The sequence below is a fragment of the Mobula birostris genome, chromosome 6, assembly GCF_030028105.1.
Source record: "Mobula birostris isolate sMobBir1 chromosome 6, sMobBir1.hap1, whole genome shotgun sequence".
NCBI classification, from domain to species: Eukaryota; Metazoa; Chordata; class Chondrichthyes; order Myliobatiformes; family Myliobatidae; genus Mobula; species Mobula birostris.
This window is the reverse complement of record NC_092375.1, coordinates 46,338,066-46,365,929: the sequence shown is the minus strand read 5'-3', so window position 1 is coordinate 46,365,929 and position 27,864 is coordinate 46,338,066. Positions and strand designations below refer to the sequence as shown.

General features: G+C 39.4%; 1 protein-coding gene across 3 annotated transcripts in view; it reads right to left on the bottom strand.

Annotated features, from left to right (window-relative positions):
• nme7 (NME/NM23 family member 7) overlaps positions 1 to 27,864 on the bottom strand; it is a 236,313-nt gene that overhangs the window by 75,320 nt on the left and 133,129 nt on the right. For all 3 annotated transcript variants that reach the window (XM_072260418.1, XM_072260419.1, XM_072260420.1), the window contains 4 exons: positions 15,690 to 15,856; positions 10,345 to 10,455; positions 7,399 to 7,600; positions 4,742 to 4,844 (listed from right to left, as the gene is read on the bottom strand). In XM_072260418.1, coding sequence (XP_072116519.1) covers positions 4,742 to 4,844; positions 7,399 to 7,600; positions 10,345 to 10,455; positions 15,690 to 15,856 — 583 coding nt within the window. The remainder of the gene's footprint in view (positions 1 to 4,741; positions 4,845 to 7,398; positions 7,601 to 10,344; positions 10,456 to 15,689; positions 15,857 to 27,864) is intronic.

Here is a 27,864-nt window from a genome sequence, read left to right as displayed (position 1 = left end):
CTTCAATGCTGCAAATATCTTCTTCCTTGCAAATGCATATTATTACAACAAATTGAAAAGTATCAGCTTTTGATTTAGATCTTCTCACACTTTTTAATTCTTTTCTCTTCCACATTTGCCATAATTTAGGATATTTCAACCACATGGGTTCCTAACAAAATTATCTCAAATTACAGCATAGGCATTATCTTTGAATTCACAGATTTTCAAGCTAATTCAGTACATTCTCAATCAGCGATGAAGAATCTTCCTCAGAATGACCAATGTCATTAATATGCAAACCCACTCTTCTTTTTCTAATGAGTATCATTACATTCAGCAACATTTTCTGATTAGGTCTCTGCAAAAATAATTCCTCCACAGCATAAGACCATAAGACCCTAGGGCATAGGAACAGAGGTAGGCTATTTGGCCCATTGAGTCGGCTCAGCCATTTAATCATGGCTGATCTATTTTTCCTCTCAGCCCCAATCTAGTGACTTCTCCCCATATCCCTTCATTCCCTGACAAATCAAGAATCTATCAACCTCTGCCTTAAATATAGTCATACTTTATTGATCCCAGGGGGAAATTGGTTTTCATTACAGTTGCACCATAAATAATAAATAGTAATAGAACCATAAATAGTAATATGTAAATTATGCCAGGAAATTAAGAAATAAGTCCAGGACCAGCCTATCGGCACAGGGTGTCTGACCCTCCAAGGGAGGAGTTGTAAAGTTTGATGGCCACAGGCAGGAATGACTTCCTATGACGCTTTGTGCTGCATCTTGGAGGAATGAGTCTCTGGCTGAATGTACTCCTGTGCCCACCCAGTACATTATGTAGTGGATGGGAGATATTGACCAAGATGGCATGCAACTTAGACAGCATCCTCTTTTCAACACCACTGTGAGAGAGTCCAGTTCCATCCCCACAACATCACTGGCCTTACGAATAAGTTTGTTGATTTTGTTGGTGTCTGCTACCCTCAGCCTGCTGCCCCAGCACACAACAGCAAACATGATAGCACTGGCCACCGCAGACTCGTAGAACATCCTCAGCACCGTCCAGCAGATGTTAAAGGGCCTCAGTCTCCTCAGGAAATAGAGATGGCTCTGACCCTTCTTGTAAATACATACATACAGACTTGGCCTCCACAGCTGCCTGTGGCAACAAATTCCACAGATTCACCACTCTCTGGCTAAAGAAATTCTTCCTCATCTCCGTTCTAAAAGAACACCCCTCTATTCTAAGGCTGTGTCCTCTGGTCTTAGACTGTCCCACTATAGGAAACATCCTCTCCACATCCACTCTATCAAGGCCTTTCACCATTCGATAGATTTCAATGAGGTCACCCAATATTCTTCTGAATTCCAGTGGATACAGGCCCAGAGCCATTAGACACTGTTCATATGACAAGCCATTCCATCCTGGAATCATTTTTGTGAACCTCCTTTGAACCTTCTCCAGTTTCAGCACATCCTTTCTAGGATAAGGGGCCTAAAACTGCTGACAATACTCCAAGTAAGGCCTCAACAGTGCATTATAAAGTCTCAACATTACATTCTTACTTTTATATTCTGGTCCTCTTGAAATGAATGCCAACATCGCATATGCCTTCTGCACCACAGGCTCAACCTGCAAATGAACCTTTAGAGAATCTTGCGTAAGCACTCCCAAATCCCTTTGTTTCTCAGTTTTTTGTATTTTCTCTTCATTTAGAAAATAGTCAACCCTTTAATTTCTTCTAATAAAATGCATAACCATACAATTCCTGACACTGCCACTTTGCCCATTCTCCTAGCCTCCCTACTTCCTCAAACCTAGTTGCTCTTCCACCTATCTTCGTATCACCTACAAGCTTTGCAAGAAAAGCCATCAATTCCATAATGGTGAATTCAATTTTGATCTACTTAGCATTATTCCACTAACAGCCTACTAAATTAATTCTTTGGATTTAGCAATTCAGAAAAGTATGGATTAAAATGCAACACATATCTATGTCACTAAAATCTTCTCTAATGAATTCTGAATAGCCAAAGCACTCCAGTATGAAATTTCTCCTCATCTCCATCTTAAATAGGCAATCCCTTATAATTAATCTATCCCCAACTCAACCTCTCTTCCATGACAATCTGTACATTCTAAGAATCAATCTAGTAAACATTTACTGTGCTATGGCCAATGCAGGTAAATGCTTCCTTCAATATACAAATTAAAACTGTGTACTTAACTGTAGGATTTCAGATGTCTTGCCCACTACCTGCAAAGGGTTCATCAAAACATCACTTACACGCTCAACGCCATACAATAAAGACAATATTTTATTAATTTTCCCAATTAAATGCTGTACCTGCATGCGAACCCTTACGTTTCAATGCAATACATAATATATAAGAAAAATAATTAATAAATTACAGTATACATATACTCAATAGATTAACATTTGAGCAAGAAACAGAAATACTATATATTAAAAAGTGAGGTAGTGTTCATGGGTTCAATGTCCCTTTAGGAATCGGAATCAGATGGCAGAGGAGAAGCAGCAGTTTCTGAATTGCTGAGTGTGCACCTTCAGGCTTCTGTACCTCCTACCTGATGGTAACAGTGAGAAAAGGGCATGTACTGCGTGCTGACGGTCCTTAATAATGGCCGCTGCCTTTCTGAGACATCGCTCTTTGAAGATGTCCTGGGTACTTTGTAGGCTAGTACCCAAGATGGAGGCGACTAAATTCACAACCCTCTGCAGCTTCTTTTGGTCCTGTGCAGTAGTACCCCCTTACCAGACAGTGATGCAGCTTGTCAGAATGCTCTCCATGATACATCTATAGAAGTTTTTGAATGTATTTGTTGACATACCAAATCTTTTCAAACTCCTAATGAAGTATAGTTGCTGTCTTGCCTTCTTTATAACTGCATCAATATGTTGAGACCTGGTAGATTCTCAGAGATCTTGACACTCAGGAACTTGAAACTGCTCACTCTCCCCACTTCTGATCCCTTCATCTTACCCTTCCTGAAGTCCACAATCAGCTTTTTTGTCTTACTGATGTTGAATGCCAGGTTGTTGCTGTGACACTGCTCCACTAGTTGGTCTATCTCGCTCCTGTATGCCCTCTCGTCACCATCTGAGACTCTACCAACAATGGTTGTATCATCAGCAAATTTATAGATAGTATTTGAGCTATGCTTGGCCACACAGTCATTGGTATAGAGAGAGTAGAGCAGTGGGTTAAGCACACACCCCTGAGATGCACCAGTGTTGATCGTCAGCGAGGAGGGTATATTACTACCAATCTGCACAGATTGTGGTCTTCCGGTTAGGAAGTCGAGGATCCAATGGAGAGGGAGGTACAGAAGTCCAGGCTCTGTAACTTCTCAATCAGGATAGTGGGAATGATGGTATTAAATGCTGAGCTATAGTCGATGAGCAGCATCCTGACATAGGTGTTTGTGTTGTGTTATCATAACATTATAGTCTCATTATAGCACTAATAATTTGCTTTTTCATTCTTCCTTTCAAAGCAGACAACTTCAAGCCTGGCAAATATTGGAGACTTGAGTATATAGTTTTACCAATAACTTCTTACCCTTACTATTCCTCCTATTATTCTTGCCCAAAGTGATCTTATACCTTGAGCTATCATTTCTTAATACTACAAACTTCCATTATCAAGAACAACAAATCAGACAGACATTTTATCTTTTTATTAAAATGGCTGCCTTATCAAGATTTAAGTTCCCCTCAAGCCTATACTGGAATTTTAATGAGAAAATGATTTGCTTAATATTTTAATCTTTAATAAATCTATAGCATGCTCATCATCAATTCTTACATCTATTATGCCCCAATATGTTGATTATTTATACATATTTTATTGCCTAATACATCACAGACTGCTTAGTATTCATCTCTGAGGAGTAGAAAACTATTTGTGAACACATACATAAACAGTTGCTCAAGAAGTACTCCTATTCCAGTATTCAGAATGGGAGGATTATCTTACAAGATGGACAGGCCAGACTAGGTTTATATCCACTGGAGTTCAGAAAAATGAGATAGTGGACATATTCCTTTTCATCCTTTTCTTTTCCTCTAGAGACCATGCAAACCTTCAGATCTCTCTTGCTCAAAGGCAACGGAAAAAGACTTTGAGCATTTTCTAGGCAAAGATAGAGAGATTCTTAATAAGCAAGATAGTGAATGGTTACCACAGATAAAGAGCAATACAGAGCTGAGATTACAAAATTGATTAATTGTGAATTTATTAATGGCAGAGCAGGCTCGAGGGGTCAAATAACCAACTTCTGCCCCTAATCTGCATGTCCTAATAAACACATTACCAAAAAATGGACAAGTTCCCTTCCAATTTCCCCAGATGTTCTTAAAATACACAAATAAAATGAAGTACCTTGCACTGCCTGCAATCCTTCAGGTGGACAATGAAAAGATCAATTTCAACATAGCTTTGATAATGAAATTACTTTTTTTTTTAAAAAAAAAGGAAGAACAGAATTTTTGACTTGTATGTAGTGCACTGTATACGGTACATGTAATTCATTTCTGTTGGATGCAAAATTATTTAATAATTTATGATGTCTATGATGTTTAACTGGTAATAATATGCGTAATAGAAAAAGTTTGGAAATACGTCTATAAAAAAAGGAAACTATAATATTATGCACCTCAATTTTAAGAGATACTTGTAGCTTTACTTTTCTTTTCAATGAAATACTTTTTTTGAAATCCAAACCTTACCTTCTGCAATAGCATGTGGCTTGATAACACACAGAGTGCAATCAATACATTTTGCTGTATTTAATGGTCCTCTGCCAACTGATGGGAAGAAAATGTCTAATTCCTATAAAAATAAAAATAAATAACTAAACACATCAATAAATTGACACATTGTTTTTACTTAAAGAGAAAACTTCTGTTCCATAGCCCAAGAAAAGCAACTGCCAGCACTGACCTCATTTTGGAATCCAGCAATTCAATGAGATCACCATTATTTGCCCACATTATACCGTAGATTGCATGCTTATTTTTGTAAAGCTCTAGTAAGAACTTGCTCAACCATAAACAAATGGCATTTGTATGCAAACTTATGAGGGGTTTAGATAGGGTAAAAGCAAGCAGGCTTTTTCCACTGAGGTTTGGTGGGACTACAAATAAAGATCATGGGTTAAGGGCAAAAGGTGAAAAGTTTTAAGGGGAACATGAGGGGAAACTTCTTCACTCAGAGGGTCATGAGAATGTGGAATGAGCTGCCAGCACAAGTGGTGCACATGAGCTCAATTTCAACATTTAAGAGAAGCTATGTGTATAATAGAGATATGGAAGATTATGGTCCCAGAGCAGGTCAATGGGAGTAGGCAGGGACTAGATGGGCCAAAGGGCCTGTTTCTGTGCTGTACTTTCCTTTCTTTCTCAACTAGGTAGTCTTTCAAGCAACAGGAACAAAAAAATTGAGGATTAATCTTCTGATGTCCTGAAATTTGAAATAACTTCTTATTCAGTACATTATAACTGCATTTACTCAAATGTACAAAAAAATTCCAAAATTAAATATTTAGGTGTCTCAGCTATTTGCTCATCTATTTTACTGATATCCTTGCAAATTGTATCAATTGATGCTGTACAACAAATATGTATTATGAAAAGAAGTTATCCACTTGGGCATCAAGCTCAATCCACCATATAATAAGATGGCAGATCTGACTGTAGCCTCAGCTCTGTTCTTCTACCTACCACCTTTCACCACCTGCTCATCAAAAATCTTTCTTGATAGGTTTTACCTCTATTGTGCTTTAAAGGAAGAATTCCTAATCTTCAATAAAGAAATTCATCTCATCTTAGTTTCAATTGCGTGACCCCTAATTGAAGGCTTTTTTACAATAAGCAACAATCTCCATTCATCCTGTCAAGACCACTTGGGATCCACTTTGTTTCAGCCAACGTAAATTTCACTCTATTAAATTCCAGCCTCTCGTCTAATCTTTCGTTATAACCCACCCACTTCAGATATTGGTCTGATAAGCTTTCTCTGAACCCCTTTCAACCCGGCCCTCCCTAAACAAGGATCTCAGTATTGTACACAGCAATACTTTGCGGTCTCACCAACTGTCTCTGTAACTGAAGCACAGACGGATACTTTTGTATTCAATTCCACTAGAAATAGACAACAATATTCTGTCAACTTTCTTAATCATTTGATACACCTGCATTCTAGTGCGCTCAAAAGTTTCACTAGTCACAAAAAAAAGTAGTAGGATGGAAGACAATGACCATGGAATCTTGTGAAGTGTGGATACATTTTGCCCTAATTACATAGAGTACCAGCAAGATTGCACCTAGAATACTGTGTGCAGTTCTCATCTTCCCAAGGAAAGACAATGCACATGAAGGAGGAGATACATCATAGCAGTGATTTCAGAATTACTTTATCCACGAGACCCGCAGATGTTCAGTTGCCAAGTACAGTATATTCAAACACATATCATTTTTAAGTATTAAAGAAATCATGGGATAAAATGGAACAGCACATGAAAAGATCCCTCAACACCCCAAAGTGTTAATGCAAAATAAGGAGATGAAAGATCAGCCATGATCTTATTGAATGGCGGAGGAGAGCACAAACAGCCGAATAGCCTACATCTGCTTCTTTTTCCTCTGTTCTTGTGGATCAGATTTTCACACACAAAATAAAAATTTGCACTAATCAACACATGAAGAGAGTGAGTTCAAGGATTCCTTTTAAATTAATGGGACTTTCTAATTAAACCTATTTATAATATGAGAAAAATTAGAAGTTTTGAAAATAAAGGCTTTTAATATTTCAGGAGAATAAACTACTCATTAAGAAATATTAACTGACCAATATGAAAATATAAACTGTATTTTTTAAATTTATTGAGATACAGTGCAGAATAGGCCCTTCCGGCCCTTTGACCATGCTGCCCAGCAATCCACCGATTTAATCCTAGCCTAATCACGAGAGAATTTACAATGACCAATTAACCTATCAACCGGTACATCTTTGGACTGTGGGAGGAAACTGGAGCACCTAGAGAAAATCCCGTCATGGAGAGTACGTACAAACTCCTTGCAGGCAGCAACAGGAATTAAACCTGGATCGCTTGCGCTAACCACTACACCACCGTATTATATGATAAAATTAAAACACAAACAGAATTATTAAATAACTGAACCAGCATTTGTTAACATGGTTTTAATGGACTAATGCATGTCTAAGCATAAAGAACTATGCAATAAAAAAGAAGAAAAAAAGTTAAATTTCACCAGGTTACCTGCAAACACATTAACTACGCTATTAAATAATTTAGCAAGGAGAAAAGATCCATGATAATACCATTTTCTTTCAACCTTCCCTTCCACCTCACACAAAAACTTACTCGAGCTGCAGTTGTGGCACATTCAGAGCCATAAATATTACTCTGGATATCAGCATCTCTGTAAAGTGCCCGGAAATTAGCTTCACTTTGTGCTCTGTTTGTACCTCCAGACTCAATTAACTTCTTCCAAGCAGATACTGCCTCATCTCCCAAAATTTCCAGTGCAACTGCAGGACCACAGCTTAAATACTGAAGGAGATCCCTGAAATAGAGCAAGGATATCTCATTATTCTGCACTCAGGCACAGATTTGATTCTTTTAAACCTTTAGCACAAACATACATAGAAGGGGGACACTGTGCAGTTTTATTTCCTGAAAATTTTGGCTTGACTAAACTCATGTTAATGAATAAAACATGTACATTCAGTTTTATGTTACAATAAATTGTGGAAACAAATTAGGCTGAAATAAAACACCATGAATATAAAACAGCATGACAGTTTTGCTCAGTCACAGTCATGCATTCCAGCAACAAAATTCACAGAATATTAGCTCTTACAATTAATTTCTTTCTTTTCCAGATGTTTTCCTTTTGTTTGAAGTAGTGATAGACCAGAAAACATCTGCTGTCCAGAAAGATTATTGTGATTATACCCATCTTTCAGATATTGTTATGATTGGCAAAATGAATCCCTCCATTCAATTTCAAATAAGGGGAATATCAGATAACGGGAATTTACACAGTACCTACGCAGTGTGCTCACAGAGTTCAAATGACATTTTGTCTGATCTAGCTATTAAGACAACAGCAACACAAGATTAAGAAAGAAGATTTTAAAAGTGATTTGCATTAATGCTGGAATGTATATCCTAAAACATTGTATTAAGTTTAGTTCTACTTATAGATTTCTGTAAGGTTCTACAGCCTCATATCCTCCAGGGAACTATAGATACAACCCATTTAGTCTCTTGTATCTCAGGCCCTCTGGTCCTGGTAACAGTCTTGTGAATCTTTGCTGCACCCTTGACATCGTTTCTATTGCTCAGTGTCTGGAACTGCTCTGTGGTCTCACCAATGACTTGTGCATATGCAACATAACGTCCCAACTGAGTGATTCAGGCAGATATGCCAGGGGCCTTCTTCAGCACCCTGTCCACCTGTGTCATCAATTTCAACAGTGTACCTATATTTCTGCGTCTGTCTGTTCTACAGCACTCCTACAGACCTACACTTCACCGTACAAGTCCTATACTAATTTAACTTCTCAAAATACAACACATCACACTCATCTGAGTTGAATTCCATCTGCCATTTGTTGGCCCACTTCCCCAGTTTATCCAGATCCTGTTGCAGTCTTGGTTTATCTTCATTGTTCTCCATACATCAGATTTTGGTGTTATCTACAATCTTTATTAACCATGTTTCTTGGAATGGAGGCCAGTAACTTAGTGGTTGCTGCAGGGGTCAGTTTTGGGACCCTTGTTATATGTTGTTTATATAAATGACTTGGATAAAAATGCGCAAGGCATCAGTAAGTTTACGGATGAAGCAAAATTGAGAGGTATTGTTGATAGTAAAGGTGGTTACCATAGATTACAGGGGGATCTTAATCAGTTAGGGAAATGGCCTGAGGAGTGGCAAATAGACTTTAATACAGGTAAGTGTGAGGTGATACAGTTTGGAAAATCAAAGCAAGACTTATACTATGAGCAGTAGGGCACAAGGGAGTGTAACTGAACAAAGGAACCAAAGAATACAAGTGCATAGCTCATTGAAAGTAGCGTCAATGCTATACAGGTTAGTGAAAGGGGCACTTGTCCACACTGGCCTTCATTGGTTGGGGTGTTATGCTGCAACTGTACAAGCACACTGTGAGGACTGTGTACAGTTTTGGTCGCTGTTATGGGAAACTAGAAAGGGTGCAATAAATATTCGTAAGGATGCTGCCAGGACTAGAGGATCTGAGTAGGACACTGACCAGGCTAGTTCTTTATTCCTTGAGACCTAAGACAATGAGGCAACCTTACAGAAATGGTTAAGATTATGAGAGGCATACATAGCATAGATGGTAACAGCCTTTTTTCCAGGGTAAAGAAGACTAAAACTAAAGGGCATAGGTCTAAGGTGAGGGGTAAAGATTTAAAAGGGACTTGAATGGCAACTTTTTCCATGCAGAGGGTGAAGAGTATAAAGACCGAGTTGCCAGAGAAAGAGGTTGAGGCATATGCAATAAGAAGACTTAGATAGGTACATGGAGCGTCAGGGCTTGGAAGGATGTGGGCCAAAGGAGGATATTGGGACTAGTTGAGTAGTTAGCAAATGACTCATTGGGCTGAAGGGCCTGTATCCATGTTGTATTGCTCTATGGCTCTCTAATGGTAGACCAAATATCAAAACAGATTTGGTCTTCAAAAAAAACCACAGGTTAGTGTCATAATCTTTTTAAATGATAAAATTAAAATGCACCTGATTACTTAACAAGTAAATAGCAGCTGCTTTCAGGTCCTTTTTGATCTCACAGTGAACAGGGTTAAAGGGGCTATGTAAATATAGTTTGCAGATGACAGAGCTGGAGATAGAGCAAGGGATGTTTCAATTAAAATAAATCAGAAGCTGATTAAGATACTAAAGCTGATGTGTATGGTTATTTTTAAGAGGCATACATAGTCTAGTTAAATGGAGGCATGGGACTAAGAGACAGAAAACAGCCAATAGTGATGAGTAGTTGTTTGTAAGACCTGAGGATGGTCTACAGTGGTTGACATGTGTTTACAGGCTAGATTGTTGTAAACAGCCACTGCGAACTCAAGTTATCAGATGGCCTCTTTATATGCTATAGTGACTCCAGAAGAACAATAATGCCACAAAGTACAACTTTATTTTTAAACAAATAGGAACATGATGCTCTTAATGCAGTGGCACTATATTGCAAAAGACATTTTGAAAATTCAACAGATCAAGATAGCGCAAAACAAAATCCATTTGAATCAGAACTGACTACTTACGCAGTTAAGTTAATCATTTTTGCTCTGGTTATTACCAATCCTGAACTGTAGATCAGGTCAATCAGTTTTCCTAGTTTAGCATCAGTACTTGGCTTTATTACACCCAGGGTCCTGAAAAGAGACAAACAGGATTAAAAAGTTATTAAATACCTTGAACAAAACATTTTGAACTCTAGTCACGGTAAATAACAAGATATTCCAACTGAATAATTACTAAAGTTCCAACTGTGACATTACTGGTACTAGTGGTAACAGAAAATTGATATTCACAAACTTATGTCCTATGTTTCAATTTGATGGGTACAAAGCTCAGTAGAAGACAAAATAAACAACTATTACTTAAAAGGCAACAATATTCTTGGTGAACTGATAAATATAGAAATTAAAGTCTACTGGAAATGTGCTGTTAGAAATTATAAACTATTCTTTCTTGCTACAAAGTTAACACCACGTTTAATATCTAGCATTAGCCTTCCTCATTCACATTTTTTCTTGTATTACTATATATACTGTATAAAACCAGAAATCAATGGAACATTAGGGAAAAAGAGAAGAGAAAATATGTTAAGAAAGGAAATCATGTCGAGAATAGATCAAGGAAAGTGGCTGACCAGCACGAATACCTTGAAGGGGCTCGAGGTCTGATGGATTGGAAGGGAGCAGTGTTTGTTAAAATTATTCTTTCAGGCTACTCCCGATTCCCGAAGTGAAACCAGCAGATCACAAGCATTGAAATTACTAGACTCTAGATTAATATCAGGATAGCACCCTTAGCCTCATCCAAAATCAAGAATTTTTCTCCTAGTGCTACCAAATGTAACGAGTCTCCTCCAAATTACAAAACATACAAACCCTGAATTGATGGCAAGTTCCTGGATAAGACAAATTTGTGTAATGATTTCCTTCTTCGAAAGTTTCAATATACTAGCAAAAGCACAGGGAAACTGCTGGTGATGTACTAATACTTTGGAGGCTTCCATTTAGTAGTGTTTATTGCCATACAACACTCATCACAAATTTATTACCTTAATCATAACAATTATTAGAAAATATACTTTAGAGTAATGATGATGCTGGGTTCTGTTAGTGAATACTAATTCCATTTCAATTTGGCTAGGTATGTTGTTCAATCCAAGCTATTGAAATGCAGAAGACATTTATGAGCTTACTGCCAAAAAAATTACTAACAACATAACACGGGCAGTACTCAGGTTTGCAATGTGGACAGCCGAAGAGTACTGAAGGACACAATGCTTGACAGCTCTCCAGTTACAATGGGGAGGGTGCAATTGAAAACAGCTGAATATGAGCCTGTTATTGGTCTGACTCCAACAATTAATTTATAGTGAAAAAAGTACTGTCTCACCAAAATACTGAGATAATCAAAAGGTGATGCCTCAGAAAGGTGTCATGCATCATTAAAGACCCCCACGCTCTTTTCTTATTACTACTATCAGAGAGGAGGTACAGTAGCCGGAAGGTACACACTCAATGTTTTAGGAACAGCTTCTTCCCCTCCACAATCAGATTCCCAAACGGACAATGAAGCAACCCATGAAAACTGCTTCATTTTTTGGATGACTTAATTAAGTTTACATATATTTCTTATTGTAATTTATAATATTTTTTATGTATTGCACTATACTGCTGCTGAAAAACCACAAATTTCATGATATATGCAGTGATAAACCACACAGCAGGCACCCTGCCTTCAAAGGGGGCATTTCAGAACTAGCAATGAAAACATTGCAGATGCTGAAAATCTAAGGTTAAAAACATGAAATGCTGGAAGCACAAAGCAAGTTAAGCAGCTTCTACAGAAAGAGAAAGAGTAAATGATTCAGGGCGAATGTACATTGTCACAAATGGAAAGAAAACAAGTTAGCTTTAATTTACATGGAGGTGGTAGGGAAAGGAAATAGAACAAAAAGGAGTACAGGTGTCCCCTGCTTTTCAAACGTTCGCTTTACGAAACCTCACTGTTATGAAAGACCTACATTAGTACCCTGTTTTCGTTTTCAGAAGGTATTTTCACTGTTACGAAAAAAAAAATCAGCGCGCAATGAAAGGCAGCGTGCGCCCCGAGTTACCGCTCTCCCCGGATTTGGAATGGTATTCTCGCCGGCATTGCTTAAACACATGCCTGTTTGCAAGATGAGTTCTATGGTATCGGAAAAGCCTAAAAGAGCTCGTAAGGGTGTTACACTTGGCATAAAACTAGACATAATTAAGTGTTTTGATCGTGGTGAATGAAGTAAGGACAAAGTGAGTTTGGCTTGTAGAAGCTGACGAAGATGATGTTGAAGAGGTTTTGGCATCCCATGACCAAGAACTGATAGATGAAGAGCTGATGCAATTGGAAGAAAAAAGGATAACAATCGAAACCGAATGAGTAATGATAAAGTACGACTTTAATTTTGAAAGGGTACGTCGGTTTAGGAGATATTTGCAGGATGGTTTGAGTCCTTACAAAGAACTGTGATAGAAAAACGCGCGAGGCTCAGCAGTCAAGCAAGCCTTCCACATCAGACGATGAACCTTGACCTTCGACATCGAGGCGGGCAGTCATAGGAGAAGATGAGCCGCCTGCTCTAATGGAAACAGACGACGAGATGACACCCCAGTGTCCCACCACCCCAACACCCAGGCCACGGACAGATACCGATTCACGGAGAATGCAACAGTAGCCAGGAGGCACACAGCACATCTTTAAGAAAAAAGCTGAAATAAACATGCTAATTAATTAGGTGCCACCGACACGTAATTGTCAGCCCAGATCAGAGACGACGCAGTTGGCAATCCCCTCTGATCTGGGTCGACAATTACGAGTCGGGTGGCACCTAATTAATTAGCATGCTTATTTCGGCTTTTTTCTTAAAGATGTGCTGTGTGCCTCCCGGCTACCGCTGCATTCCTGAATGCTTCGTGGCAATGTATCACTCGGCGGCCTGGAGGGTGAGGGCCACTGCACCACCCAAACTCCGACTCAGTCTAACACACCATCATCAGTGTGCTCGGCGCTGTCCCGATTCCGGTAAGTGATACTACACTGTACATACATTATTTCTACTTTATATAGGCTGTGTATTTTTGTGTGTTATTTGGTATGATTTGGCAGCTTCATAGCTTAACGGTTACTGGAGTTAGTGTTCTTGCCAACAGCGCTTGTGTGAGATTTTCTGCTGACGGCGCTCGTGTGAGATTTTCGCTTCGGCGAACAGTTCAGTAATGATTGTGGAAAAGTATTTCTACTTTATATAGGCTGTGTATTTATCATATCATTCCTGCTTTTACTATATGTTACTGTTATTTTAGGTTTTATGTGTTATTTGGCATGATTTGGTAGGTTATTTTTGGGTCTGCGAATGCTCACAAAATTTTCCCATATAAACAAATGGTAATTGCTTCTTCGCTTTACGACACTCCAGCTGACAAACCGTTTCATAGGAACGCTCTACCTTTGGATGGCGGGGGAAACCTGTAGTTGTGACATGGCAAGGACAGCGTTTTGCTAGGATAAGCTGCTGAAGGCATCTGGTTGCGAGTGAGAGTGACAGAAAAGAAACATGAACAGCAGAATGCAACAGCTATGAAATGACAGCTGTAGGAAAGTTAGGTTGTGTTCCAAAGAAATAAAAATTGAAACAATATTACAGATCGAAGACCCACTGCAGAACCGGGCAGAATAAATGAGTTACCTGAAATTAAACAATTAGATATCAAGTCCAGAAGGCTAGAAAATATCCTGACAAAAGAGCAAGCTTATGATGAACCACATAACAACAGTGTAGAGATTCACAGACAGATGGAGGAGGACAGGGTGGAAGGGCAACCAGCAGCTTAGGGCCAGCCCTTAGAACTGAAGACAGGTGCTGCACGAAGTAGTCACTTAATCTGCATTTGCTTTCTCCAGTGAACAGGAGGCCATATTGCGAGCACCAAATGCAATAGAATTGGATAGGAATGTAACTGAATCAATGCTTCACTTGGAAAGACTGCTTAAGCACCTGGACAATGAGAAGACATGAGGTGAAATAGCACAAATAGTACATGATGTATCGTTGGTTATATGGGAGAAGGCTTTGATAAGGAGAATGTTTGAAGTGAACAAAAATGGACCAGGGAATCAAACGGAAAAATCCCTTCAGAATGCTGAAAGAAGGAGGGAGGGAAGATAAGCCTGGTGATGGAAATTGCAAAGGATAATCCATTTTTTACAGAAACTGGTGGGATATGACTAGTAGAGGAGCACAATCCCTGCACTTTCCAGAAGAGGGTGGGAGAATAGAAATGCAGAATATAGGTGGCATGTAGTCAGATGTGGCAGAGAGAGAAGCCACCGCTCAGAAAGCCACGGTGGCAAATACACTCAATGGCCAATTATTAGGTGCCCCTGTTTCTAATGAAGTGGTCACTTAGTGTATGCCTGTGATCTTCCACTGCTGTAGCCCATCTATTTCAAGATTCAACATGTTGTGCCTTTAGAGATGCTCTTCTGCACACCACTGTCGTAACACATGGTTATTTGAGTACTGTTGCCTTATTCTCAGCTTCAATCAATCTGGCTATTCTCCTCTGACTTCCCTGATTGTCAAAGCATTTTTGCCCACAGAACTGTCTCTCACTAGATGTTTTTTTGTTTTTCCCATCATTCTCTGTAAAACCTAGGAACTATTCTGCATGAAAATCCCAGGAGATCAGCAGTTTCTGAGATACTCAAATCACCCTGTCTATTGCCAACAGTCATTTCACAGTCAAAGTCACTTAGATCACATTTCTTCCCCATTCTGATGTTTGGTCTGAACAACTGAACCTCTTGACCCTGTTTGCATGCTTTGATGCATTGAGTTGTTGCCACATGACTGGCTGATTGCAGGTGTACCTAATACAGTGACCACTGAGTGCATGTATACAGTCTTTTCATTGGACTGGATACACCAGACACATTGGAACTGGGAGAATGGAATGGAATCCTTAAAGAAGGGAGGGTGGGAGTGAGTAGTATTGAAATTGCTACAGGAATCAGTAAACATGTGGTGGATATTTCACAACTGCCATAGTCAGACATACTGGGCATTAAAACATCTTCAATTTACTGGAAAATACCAGTAAGAGTACTAGCATCAATCTGGTTATATGCAACTCAAATCAACTATCTAGGATCTAACATCTGTAAACGGAATACAAAGAAATAATTCAAATATTTACAACATTTATGACAGCAATTAAGCACTCAGCTTAAAATTCAAAATGGCAAATCGAAAAATGCTGCAACACAGTACTAGGTCTAATTCTCATCAGTAATTAACTGGATCTGTAAACATACTTAGGAATTAACTTCTTACTTTTGCTTCTTACTTCCCAGTCTGCGTGCTGTATATTGGTCCCCATAGTCCACCAATCGCAGCTGACGAGCGTATACAGTAATCATGCTGCCAACAAACAAGTCTTCTGATCGTAATTCATCATATTTAGTTCGTTTCAGAAAGGTACGATGGTTTTTAATGTCAAACTGCAAAATGTCAAAAGCAGCATCGTTAATCATAACATAAAAGCAAATCTCAAAAGCTAAAGCAGAAACATGAAATTGCACACGTCTTCAATTGAATAATTTATGTTAATCGGGGAGGGGAGGATAAAATAAGTTTGAGATTAATTAAAATGCAGGGATCTACATCAGATCATCCTTAACACCCTTAAATTATGTGGCATTCTTAAAAAAAAGAAATAAATCAAAGATGGAGGATCAAGGACCAATTTTATTTGCCATGTACTGTACACGTATTAGCAATTTGCTATGGTGCATTGGTCAGGGTGTGAATGTAACAAAAAGCTGCATTCAACAATTATAAAGAATTATGTAAAAACTAAAGTTAGAAGTTAAAGTACAGATATAGAATAAAATGTGCATAATTAACATCAGCGTGTATTTACAATTTAAACAGCATTATAAAAAGTGGTTTAACGTGTGTATGGTTCAGTGTAGTGACAGAGGTAATAAATGGGGGGGGGGAGGGGCGGTGTAATTAGAATTGTTGATCAGATTAACTGCCTGGGGAAGAAACTTCTAAAGTTAGCGTAAAAGAGGCTTTTGCAGGATTTTTAGCATCCACAATCATTTTTCCTGTGTAGCCAATGACCTTTTCTGTTGACCTGACAGTTCACTGTAGTTTTCATATATTGTGAGAGGATGCTACACCAAACCAGGTAATTATGACTGACGTGAGGATGCTCTCCAGGATGGCACTGTAGAATTGCACCAGTATGCTTTGGGGAAGACAGAATGTTACCAGCTGGTGTCAGAATACATCTTTTGCTGAGCCCTTGTTAAAGGATGAGTTATGGTTCCCCTAGATGAGGTCTTGTGAACTAATAATACCCAGGTACCCGAATGTTGAAACACTGCTAATTGATGATGAGTGGATGGAGAAGAGATAACGATGGAGGCACGCTTGGTCGTAATGGCTTCTCCAGGTCCAACAAAAGGTGAAAACGCTTTTCTTCTAAGAATAAGGCTCTGTTGGATATTGGTAATGGAAAAAACTGCAAGCTCAGTTCATTGGAAAGACTGATGGCAGGGAAGCTGTGTGGCCTCAGTTGTTGCACGTACCAGGCCTTCATGCCCTGGTGTTACCTGTTACAGCTATCCAGGGAGGAGGTGCCAGAGGTGGTGTGGGAGAGAACAGATGCTCTGTGGGCTCTGAAATCCAGATGGTTGGGGTCTGGCCCCTGCAGGCTGGCTTTCCTGTTGGTGCTGCTCTCCAGTGTTCACTCCCTGGAAGACAAACTGGTTTGCTTTCAGCTTCCGCTGACCTAGCACAAGTTGAAGAACTTTTGTGTACTTGTTCTTACAGATATGTAGCTCCCGCACAACATCCCAAGCACTATCAATCTTCAGGCCATGCCAGTTTAGAGACTTGTGCCAATATTATTTTTGTGACTGTATGTTCTGTGTTTTGGACCTTGGCCCCAAGGATAATAACTGTTCCTGAACCTGGTGGTGAGAGTCAAAAGATTCCTGTACCTTCATCCTGATCGCAGCAGCAAGAAGAGAGCATGACCTGAGTGATGGGGGTTCCCGATGATGGATGCTGCTTTCCTGTGACAACACCAAATGTAGATGTGCTCAACGATGGGGAGGGCTTTACCCATGATGGACTGGGTCGCATCCATTACAGTTTGAAAGATTTTCTCTTCAAAGGCATTGGTGTTTCCATACCAGGCTGTGATGCAGCCGATCAATACACTCTCCACCACACATCTATGGAGGATTGTCAAAGTTTTAGACAGCCTGGTGACCTAGACTGGATTTCATAAGCTTACACATTGCTTTAAATATTTCATATCAGTTAGCATTATTTGCATGCTTCATTCCACGAACGACAAGAAATGCATAAGTCCAGGATGTCAAAATTAACCTTGAAGCAATCAGTACGCTTGTTGGCACAATCACCACCACCTCATATTTCTACATTCCAGATTTCCTCACATGACACTATTTTAACCAAAGTCAGCACCATTGCCCAAGAGTCTAGGAGAGCAATTCCTTTGCCTATATGAAGCAAATTTTTCTAGAAATTAGTGAAACAATAAATTAGTAGTTAAGCATTATTCTAAGAGCACAGGTTAAATGGGATTGGCACCCAATGATAGTTTACAGCAGTGGTAACACAGTACCTTACAACTACCAGTCTGCTAATCTTGCAAAGACGAGCAGGCAGTTTGCAATAACACATAACTTGACATGATATCAAAGTATGATTGAGGTACCAAGCATGACATGAACAGCAAGGTGAGACTGGGAAATAACTGAAAGAAAAATCAGAAATCCAACAGGAAGGTAGCCCTGATTCAAATGATAAATTCAAAATATAATGTGCTGGTTATAGCAAATATTATAGCATTATGGCCATAAATTCATAAATTTATTCAAATTAATAGATATTGCCACTGAAAAACATGGAATAAACTGAAGGCTATAGCAATTTAGTATACGAACCAATGAAAATTATAGTTAACAATCACTGTTGCAGCTGGAGACTACATTGCATTGGAGTAATTTATGATGAAAATCCAATTTCAAAGTCTATTTGTATTATCCTATTTTCCAGCAGATTAAAGAGTGATTAAAGGTTCCATCCTTTTAGCAGATTATTTTAAGCTCCTTACCCCCTCTGTGAATACAACAAGTTGCTCTAAATCCAATATTGGTTTTAAGGGCAAAGAAAATGAATATCCATAGTAAGCAAAACATTGATATTACAATGATGATTAAGTACCATAAAATGCTAGATTAGCAGGAGCTCCCAACCTTTTTTTTTAAATGGAATTGACCAATACCATTAAGCAAAGTGTCCATGGGCCCCGGGTAGGGAACCCCTGTAGGTAAATACAGTAGCATGCTATTGACAAAACTCAAAACTGTCATCTCTATTTCATTGTGTTATCTTATATGCAAAATAACATTAAACCAGAAATATACTGGACAAGTACAAGACCAGATCAAAAGATGTTTTCAATTAAATTATTCAATTCTTACCCATCCCAACGATCTTAGATCAGAAATGGGTTGGTAAGGGAAAGGGGCATCCTGATAAACAATGTTTACTTTAATGAAACATTATCTCAACCAATTAAAGAAATATCTAAGTTTGTAATTCCACAGAAATTCTTAAGTTGGAAACAGGCACCAGGTAGCAGAATCAAATCAAAATGTTTACAGTCACATTAGCAATCTTAACCTGATAAAAGTGATAGTGCTACTGTAAATTAAAATAATGATATTGTGTCATACTTGGTGGAGGAAGAGGAAAACATTATGGATATCCACAGATTTAGAATATTGATGATTCAGAGACAAGAGTCCTACAACTAATGGAAAAATTAAGGACCAACAAATCTCCAGATGCTAAAGGCTTCCATCCTAGGGTTTCCAAGGAACTAGTATAAACACGACTTGCTCAAATGACAATCAGAGTATTTGTATAGACAAATAACAGAGTTAATGTTTGAGGTTGATGGCCTTCCTCAGTTCTTCCTAGTTTATGAGAAATAGAAAGAAATTTCAAATGCATAGAAGTGTCAGAAAACAAATACACATATACATACAGACACACACAAACAAACATTTGTGCAGTTGTAAGAAAAAGTTTGTGAACCCTTTGCATTTACCTGGTTTTCTGCATTATTTACTCAATAAAATGTGGTCTGATGCTCATCTAAGACACAATAGACAAACACAATCTGCCTAAACTAATAACGCACAAACAATTGTACTTTTCATGTCTTTATTGAACACATTATTTAATTATTTACAGTCCAGGCTGAAAAATGTATGTGAACCCTTGTATTTAATAACTGGTAGAATTTACTTTAGCAGCAATAATCTCCACCAAACATTTCCTGTAGCTGCTGATCAGACTTGCACATTGGCGAGGTGAAATTTTTGATCATTCTTCCATGCAAAACTGTTTCAATCCATCAATATTTCTGGGATACATTGCATGAACAGCCCTGTTCAGGTCATGCCATAGCATCTCAAATCGGTTAAGGTCTGGACTCTGACTTGGTCATTCCAAAATACAATTTTTTTTTCTCTTTTTAAACCCACTCTGATGTTGATTTACTCTTGTGTTTCAGATCATTGTCTTGATGCATCATCCAACTTCTGTTAAGTTTCAGGTGGCGGACCGCTACCCTGACATCCTCCGTGATGCTCCTTCCACCATGCTTCACGGTTGGGATGAGGTTTTGTTGTTGGTGTGCAGTGCCTTATTTTCCTCCAAACATCTATCCACAGAACATTGTCCCAGAAGTATTATGGAGCATCCAGGTAGTCTTTTACAAATTTGAGACATGCAGCAATGTCTTTTGAGAGCAGTGGCTTCCTCCCTGGTGTCCTTCCATGAACACCATTTTTGTTCAGTTTTTTTCTTATAGTGGACACATGAACAGAGACTTTAGCAATTCCTGCAGGTCTTTTGCTGTTACAGGTCCACAATCCCTTATCCGAAATCCTTGGGGCCAGTTGCATTTCGGAATTCAGAATTTTTTGGATTTCAGAACTCCCCCTCCCCCACCAATACCAAAAAACACGTATGCTCAAGTCCCTTATTTAACCTGCCTCAGTGCGGTGGACTTTAGGACCCAGCAGCGCACCAAACCTACGCACATCCTCCCATATACTTTAAATCATCTCTAGATTACTTACATTACCTAACACAATGTAAGTAATTGTTATACTGTATTGTTCAGGGAATAATGACAAGAAGAAATTTTATTTCAAACAAAAACATTCAATAAAACATAAAAATATACAGCTTCAAATGAACTGAATCAAACACATGGTAAATGACTTATTGGAATAAATGTAGAACGCCACTGTCACTATAAAACTTCAGTAACTTGTCTTTCTGTTTATTTAAATCATATACAGTGGTAGTTCCGACACTATTTTCTATAGTAAGATGCCGCGCAGACACACCACGATCAAGCTTCTGTAATAACTCCACTTTCTGCGTTATTGATAATGATAGATGCTTCCTTCTCTTTTTCTCATTGTTACCCATAGGGGTATCTGCAGCTCTTTTTGACATTTTCACAGTGAAATTAAACACAAAGTCAACAGTGAACACAAAATATCAGCGAACGGCAAATGCACGTGTAACCAGTACGAGCGCTAAGCCACAACTGATGTCTGGCGACTTCTGCCAGTGCTGCCACGTCACACCTGAGTGACGTCAGCTGTTGGTGAAAAAAGAAACTTCGGTTTTCGGAGCACTTTGGATTTCAGAATTTCAGATAAAGGAATGTGCACCTGTACCACTGGGTTCTCTTTCACCTTCTTCAGCATTGCATATTGTATTCCTGGTGTGATCTTTGCAGGATGCCCATTCCTAGGCAGAGTAGAAATAGCAATGAATTTCCTCCATTTGTAGACCATTTCTCTTACTATGGACTGACAATACACAGGTCTTTGGAAATGCTTTTGTAGCATTTTTCAGCTTCATGCACCTCTACAATTCTTCTTCTAAGGCCCTCTGACAAGTTGTTTGAGTGAGGCATGGGTGCACACAAACAGATCTTTCTTGAGAAAGAAAGTAACCTGACTTTGTGTGTCTTTATTTTTAAATTGGCAGGGCACCTCTCCGACCCACACCTCCAATCTCATCTCATCGATTGGAACATCTGACTCCAAATAACTTTTGTACAAAGCATTACATCACAGGTTCAAATTCTTTTTTGAACCTAGACTGTAATTGTTTAAATGGTGTACTCAGTACTGACGAGAAGTACAATTGTTTGTGTGTCATTAGTTTAGGCAGAATGTGTTTGTCTATTATTGTGACTTGGATGAAGACCAGACCACATTTTTTGAAAAATTAATGAAGAAAACCAGGTTATTGCAAAGGGTTTACAAATATATATTATTTATAAAATCTTACTGTATTACTTCATTTTCCCCTGTAAATGCCTGCAAGAAAATGAATTTCAAGTTAGTACTTTGATAATAAATTTACTTCAAACTTTGAACCTGTGCGTCGATCAATCTCCTAAAAGTTTTTAAAAAGTGATAAATGAACAGGAAATTATGGATCAATCATCCCAATAGTGTGCACATATTTTTACATAGAAACCCTGAATACAGTAAGAGGCTATTCAGCATTTCCTGTCAATCCTATGGCAGTTGCTATATCCCACTCCAATGAGATAAATCACATTAGTGGAAGTGTCAGTATTAGTAGTTGGTATCAGTATTAACTAACCATGATGAAAATTAGGAGCGACAATGCAAGTGTCTTATTGCAAAATGCCACTCTCAGTTATCATACAAATTTACTTCCTTTCTGTTTTACCTTTGTTAAGAAACAATCAAGCAATTTAATTTCAGAACAGGTTTATAAATCAGTCTTACTGTACATGATGTAAAATTTGTCGTTTTGCGGTAGCAGTACTGTCCAAAGAAATAAAATTACTGTAAATTACAAAATAAATAGTACAGAAAGATTGATGAGATAATGCTCACATGCCATTCAGAAATCTGATGGCAGAGCGAAGGAAGCTGTTCCTGAATTGCTGAATATAGGTCTTCAGGCTCCTGTACTTCTCGGAGGGCAGTAACAAGACGGAATGTTCTGGATAGTGAGGGACTTCAACTGAGGAACGCTGCCTTCTTGAGGCACCAGCTTTTGAAGATGTCCTTGATGGTGGGAAAGGTTGCGTCTGTGATGGAACTGACTAAGTCTACAACTTCTTGTGATTCTATGCATTAGAACCTCCACACCAGACTGTGATGCCACCAGACAAAATGTTCTCCACTATAAAGCTACAGAAATTTGCAAGAGTCTTTGGTGACATACCAAATCTCTACAAACTCCTAATGGAGTGGAGCTGCTAGCATGCTTACTTTGTGATTGCATTAGTGTTGACATCCAGGAACTTCAAGCTGCATACCCTTTCCACTGCTAACCTCTCAAAGACGACTGATGTGGTTTCTCCCAACTTCCCGTTCCTGAAGTCCACAATCATTTCCTGAGTCCTGCTGACATTCAGTGAGAGGTTGTTACTGTGATAATACTCAAACAGCCAACCTTTCTGAATCCTGTATATCTTTTCATTGCCATCTGAGATTTTATCAACAACAGGGGTATCATCTGCAAATGTATGAATGACATTTGAGCTGTCCCTAACCACACAGTCAAGAGTCTGGAAAGAGTAGAGCAGTGAGCTAAGCATGCATCCTTGAAGTATGCATGTGTTGACTATCAGCTAGGAAGAGATGTTATAAGACCATCAATATAGGAGCAGAATTAGGCCATTTGGCTCCTTAGGTCTGCTCTGCCATTTCATCAAGGCTGATCCAATTTTCCTCTCAGTCCCTATCTCCTGCTTTCTCCCCATATCCCTTCATACCACAATCAATCAAGAATCTATAAACCTCTGCTTTAATATACATAAAGACTTGGCCTCCATAACTACCTGTGCCAAAGAATTTCACAGATTCACCACCCTCTGGCTAAAGATTCTAAAAGGATGCCCCTCTATTCTGAGGCTGTGTCCTCTGGACTTAGAATCTTCCACCATAAGAAACATCCTCTCTACATCCACTCTATTAAGCTCTTTCACCATTTGATAGGTTTTAATGAGGTCACCCCTCGTTCTTCTGAATTCTAGTGAATACAGCATCAGAGCCATCAGATGCTTTTCATATGACAAGCCATTCAATCCTGGAATCATTTTTGTGAAGCTCCTTTGAATCCTCTCCAGTTTCAACACATTCTTTCTTAGATAAGGGGACTCAGATAAGGATGCTGTCAAAGTTGTATGCCATCTTGGACAATGTCTCCCATCCACTACATAATGGACTGGTTGGGCACAGGAGTACATTCAGCCAGAGACTCATTCCACCGAGATGCAACACAGAGCGTCATAGGAAGTCATTCCTGTCTGTGGCCATCAAACTTTACAACTCCTCCCTTGGAGAGTCAGACACCCTGAGCCAATAGGCTGGTCCTGGACTTATTTCCTGGCATAATTTACATATTACTATTTAATTATTTATGGTTTTATCACTATTTAATTATTTAAGGTGCAACTGTAACAAAAACCAATTTCCCTCAGGATCAATAAAGTATGACTATGACTATACCTGCTCACAATACTCCAGGTGAAGCCTCACCAATGCTTTACAAAGTCTCAACATCACATCCTTACATTTATATTCTAATCCTTTTGAAATGAATGCTAACATTGCATTTGCCTTCCTCACCACAGACTCAACCTGCAAATTAACCCTTAGGTGCACATGCACTGGTCGTGCATGCAGCCTGTTACAGCTGTTCTGATTAGTTTTCTTACTTTTTTATCTGTTGTATTTTTTTTTCCACGGTAATACGTTGAAGCTTCACCCTCTCTAACATGCTGGTGGAGAGAATTTTATCTGGGTTTTTAGCGCTGGAAATAGTTACATTCGGACAGGTCTCATTAGCGGGGCAGCAATATGGTCGCATTGTTTATTCCAGGGACCAGTTGATTGCGCTTCTGCCGGCCGGTTTAGCGAACAGAGCGGTGGAAACCCCGGCTGAAATCTGGAGGAAAACACACAGAGGATGCAGAGGGGGATCAAAAAGGCGAGGAAAGAGGACCAGGTCGAGACAACAGAGACTTCTGGAGAAGAGGAGTTCTCCATTTGGACTGCACATGGACATACCCAACCAAAACTTTTCCATGGAGGGCTTCCAGACTGTTCGGGCTGACCGGAAGTGCACTGAGAGCGGTAAGCATAAAGGTGGTGGGCTTGCTGTTCTGGTTAACAATGGATGGTGCAATCCTGGTCAAATTACGATCCAGGAACGTGTTTGTAGCCCCAATATTGAACTTTTTGCTGTTGGACTCCAGCCATATTCCACTGAGATACAACACTGGGCATCATGGGAGGTTGTTCCTGCTTGTGGCCATCGAACTTTGCAGCTCCTCCCGTGGAGGGTCAGACACCCTGAGCCAAAAGGCTGGTCCTGGACCTATTTCCATCTGGCACAGCTTGCACATTGTGGTTTGATTGTTTGTGGTTTTTGTATTTCTATATTTATGCTCTATTCTTGGTTGGTTCAGCTGTAACGAAACTCAATTTCCCTCAGGATCAATAAAGTATGTCTATGTCTATGGAACCCTGCACAAGGACTCCCAAATCCCTTTGCACCTCAGTTATTTGTATTTTCTCTCCATTTAGAAAATAGTCAACCTTTCCATTTCTTCTACCAAAGTGCATGGTCATACACTTCCCAACAATGTATTTCATCTGTCATTTCTTGTCCATTCCCCTAATCTGTCTGAGTCCTTCGGTGGCCTCTCTACTTCCTCAAAACTACCTGCCTCTTCATCCATCTTCATACAGTCTGCAATCTTTGCAACAAAGCCATCAATTCTGTCATCCAAATCATTGACATATAACGTAAGAAGAATAGGTCCTAACACACATCCCTAAGGAACATCACCAGTCCCTGGCAGCCAGTCAGAAAAGGCTCCTTTTATTCCCACTCTTTGTCTCCTGCCATTCGGCCACTGCTTTATCAATGCTAGAATCTCCCTTGTGATCCCATGGGCTTGTAGCTTGTGAAGCAGCCTCATGTGTGGCATCTTGTCAAACGCCTTCGGAAAATCCAAGTACACAACATCAACTGATCTTCTTTGTCTATCCTGCTTGCTACTTCTTAAAGAATTCCAACAGATTTGTCAGGCAAGATTTTCCCTTGAGGAAACCATGCTGACTACGGCCTATTTTACCATGTGCTTCCAAGTACCCTGAGACCTCATTCTCAATAATTGAATCTAACCAATGAGGTCTGACAATAGTTTCCTTTCATCTGCCTCTCTCCCTTATTGAAGGGTGAAGTGACATTGGCAATTATCCAGTCTTCCAGAACCATTCCAGAATCTAGTGATTCTTGAGAAATCATTACTAATACCTCCATGATCTCTTCAACCACTTCTTTCAAAATCCTGGGGCATACACCATCTGGTTCAGGTGACTTATCTACCTTCAGGCCTTCCAGTTTCCCAAGAACGTTCTCTTTAGTAATGGTAACTTTACATACTTCATGCCACTGACACCTGAAACTTCCACCATTTGGCTAGTGTCTTCCACAGTGAAGACTGGTCCAAAATACTTATTCTGTTCAGCTGCTATTTTGTTGTCCCCATTACTATCTTTCCAGCAATCCAACATCTCCTCTCATCTCTCTTTTATACTTTATGTATCTGAAGAAACTTCTGATATCCTCTTTAATATTATTGGCTAACTCTACTTTTGTATTCCGTCATTACCTCCTTCATGACTTTTTTTTTAAAGTTATCTTCTGTTGGTTTTTAAAAGCTTCCCAATCCTCTAACTTCCCACTAATCTTTGAATCTTTGTTCTACTATATGCCCTCTCTTTGGCTCTTATGTTGGCTTTGACTCCTTTTGTATTCCATGGTTGTGTCATCTTGCCTTTAGAATACTTCTTCCTCTTTGGGATGTATACATCCTGTGCCTTCTGAATTGCTTCCACAAATTCCAGCCATTGCTGCCCTGCCGTCATCCCTGCCAGTGTTCTTTTCCAATCAATTCTGGCCAACTCCTCTCTCATGCCTCTGTAATTCCATTTACTCCACTGTAATACTGATACATCTGACTTTAGCTTCTCCTCAAATTTTAGGGTGAACTTGATAATGTTAAGATCACTTGCCCCAATGGGTTCTTTTACCTGAAGTTCTCTAATCAATTCTGGCTCATTGCATAACACCCAATCCAGAATAACTGATCTTTTAGTGGACTCAACCATGCACTGCTCTAAAAAGCCATCTTGTCAGTACTCTAGAAACTTCCTGTCCTGCAATCTAGCACCAACCTGATTTTCCCAATGTACCTGCATATTGAAGTTCCCCGTGCCCTTGCGGCATGCATTTTCTATCTCCCATTGTAATTTGGAGGTAACATTCTTTTGCTGTTTGGAGGGCTGTATACAACTTTCACTAGGGTCTTTTCACACTTGCAGTTCCTTAGCTCTATCCACAATGATTCAACACTTTCCAAGCCTGTCACCCCTCTCTAATGATTTTATTTCTTTTTTTAACCAACAGAGCAATGCCACCCTCTCTGGTTTCCTGCCCATCTTTTTGATATGATGTATCCTTGTATATTAAGCTCCCAGCTATAATTTTCCAGCCATGATTCCGTAATGCCTGTAAGATCATACCTGCTAATCTGCAACCGTGCTGCAAGTTGATCTACTTTATTCTCTATACTGCGCACACTCAGTCTTGTATTCACCCTTTTCAATTTTGTCACACCATGCTCAACCATTTGATTCATAACATCGTCTGGGGTCTTACCAACATCTGCCTCCACAATCTTCCAATAACTGTTCTGGCACTCTGGTTCCCATTCCCCTGTCAATCTTAGTTTAAGCCCCACCATGCAGCATTAACAAACCTTCCCACTAGGATATTAGTCCCCCTCCTGTTCAAGTGTAAACCATCCCTTCTGTACAGGCCCCTCCATCCCTGGAAGAAAGATCAATGATCCAAAAATCTTATGCCCTCCCTCCTACACCAACTCCTTAGCCACATATTAAACTGTATCATCTTCCTAGTTCTAGAGTCACTAGCACATGGCATGGGGAGCAATCCTGAGATCACAACCCTGGAGGTCCTGCCCTTTAACTTAGTACATAATTCCCTTAACTCCCTATGCAGAACCTCGTCCCTCAATCTTACCCATGTCACTGGTACCTACATGGACCACGACTTCTGGCTGTTCACCATCTCACTTAAGAATGCTGAGGACTCTAGCTGAGATATCCTGGACCCTGGCACCTGGGAGGCACGGACCATCTGGGAATCTCTTTCTCACGCACAGAACCTACTGTCCATTCCCTTAACGAATCCCCTATCATCACAGTGTGTTATCAATAATCCAAACTGATCTCTCAGTGGTGAAGCCAAGGATCCAGTTGCAGATGGTGGTACAGAGGCTTAGGTT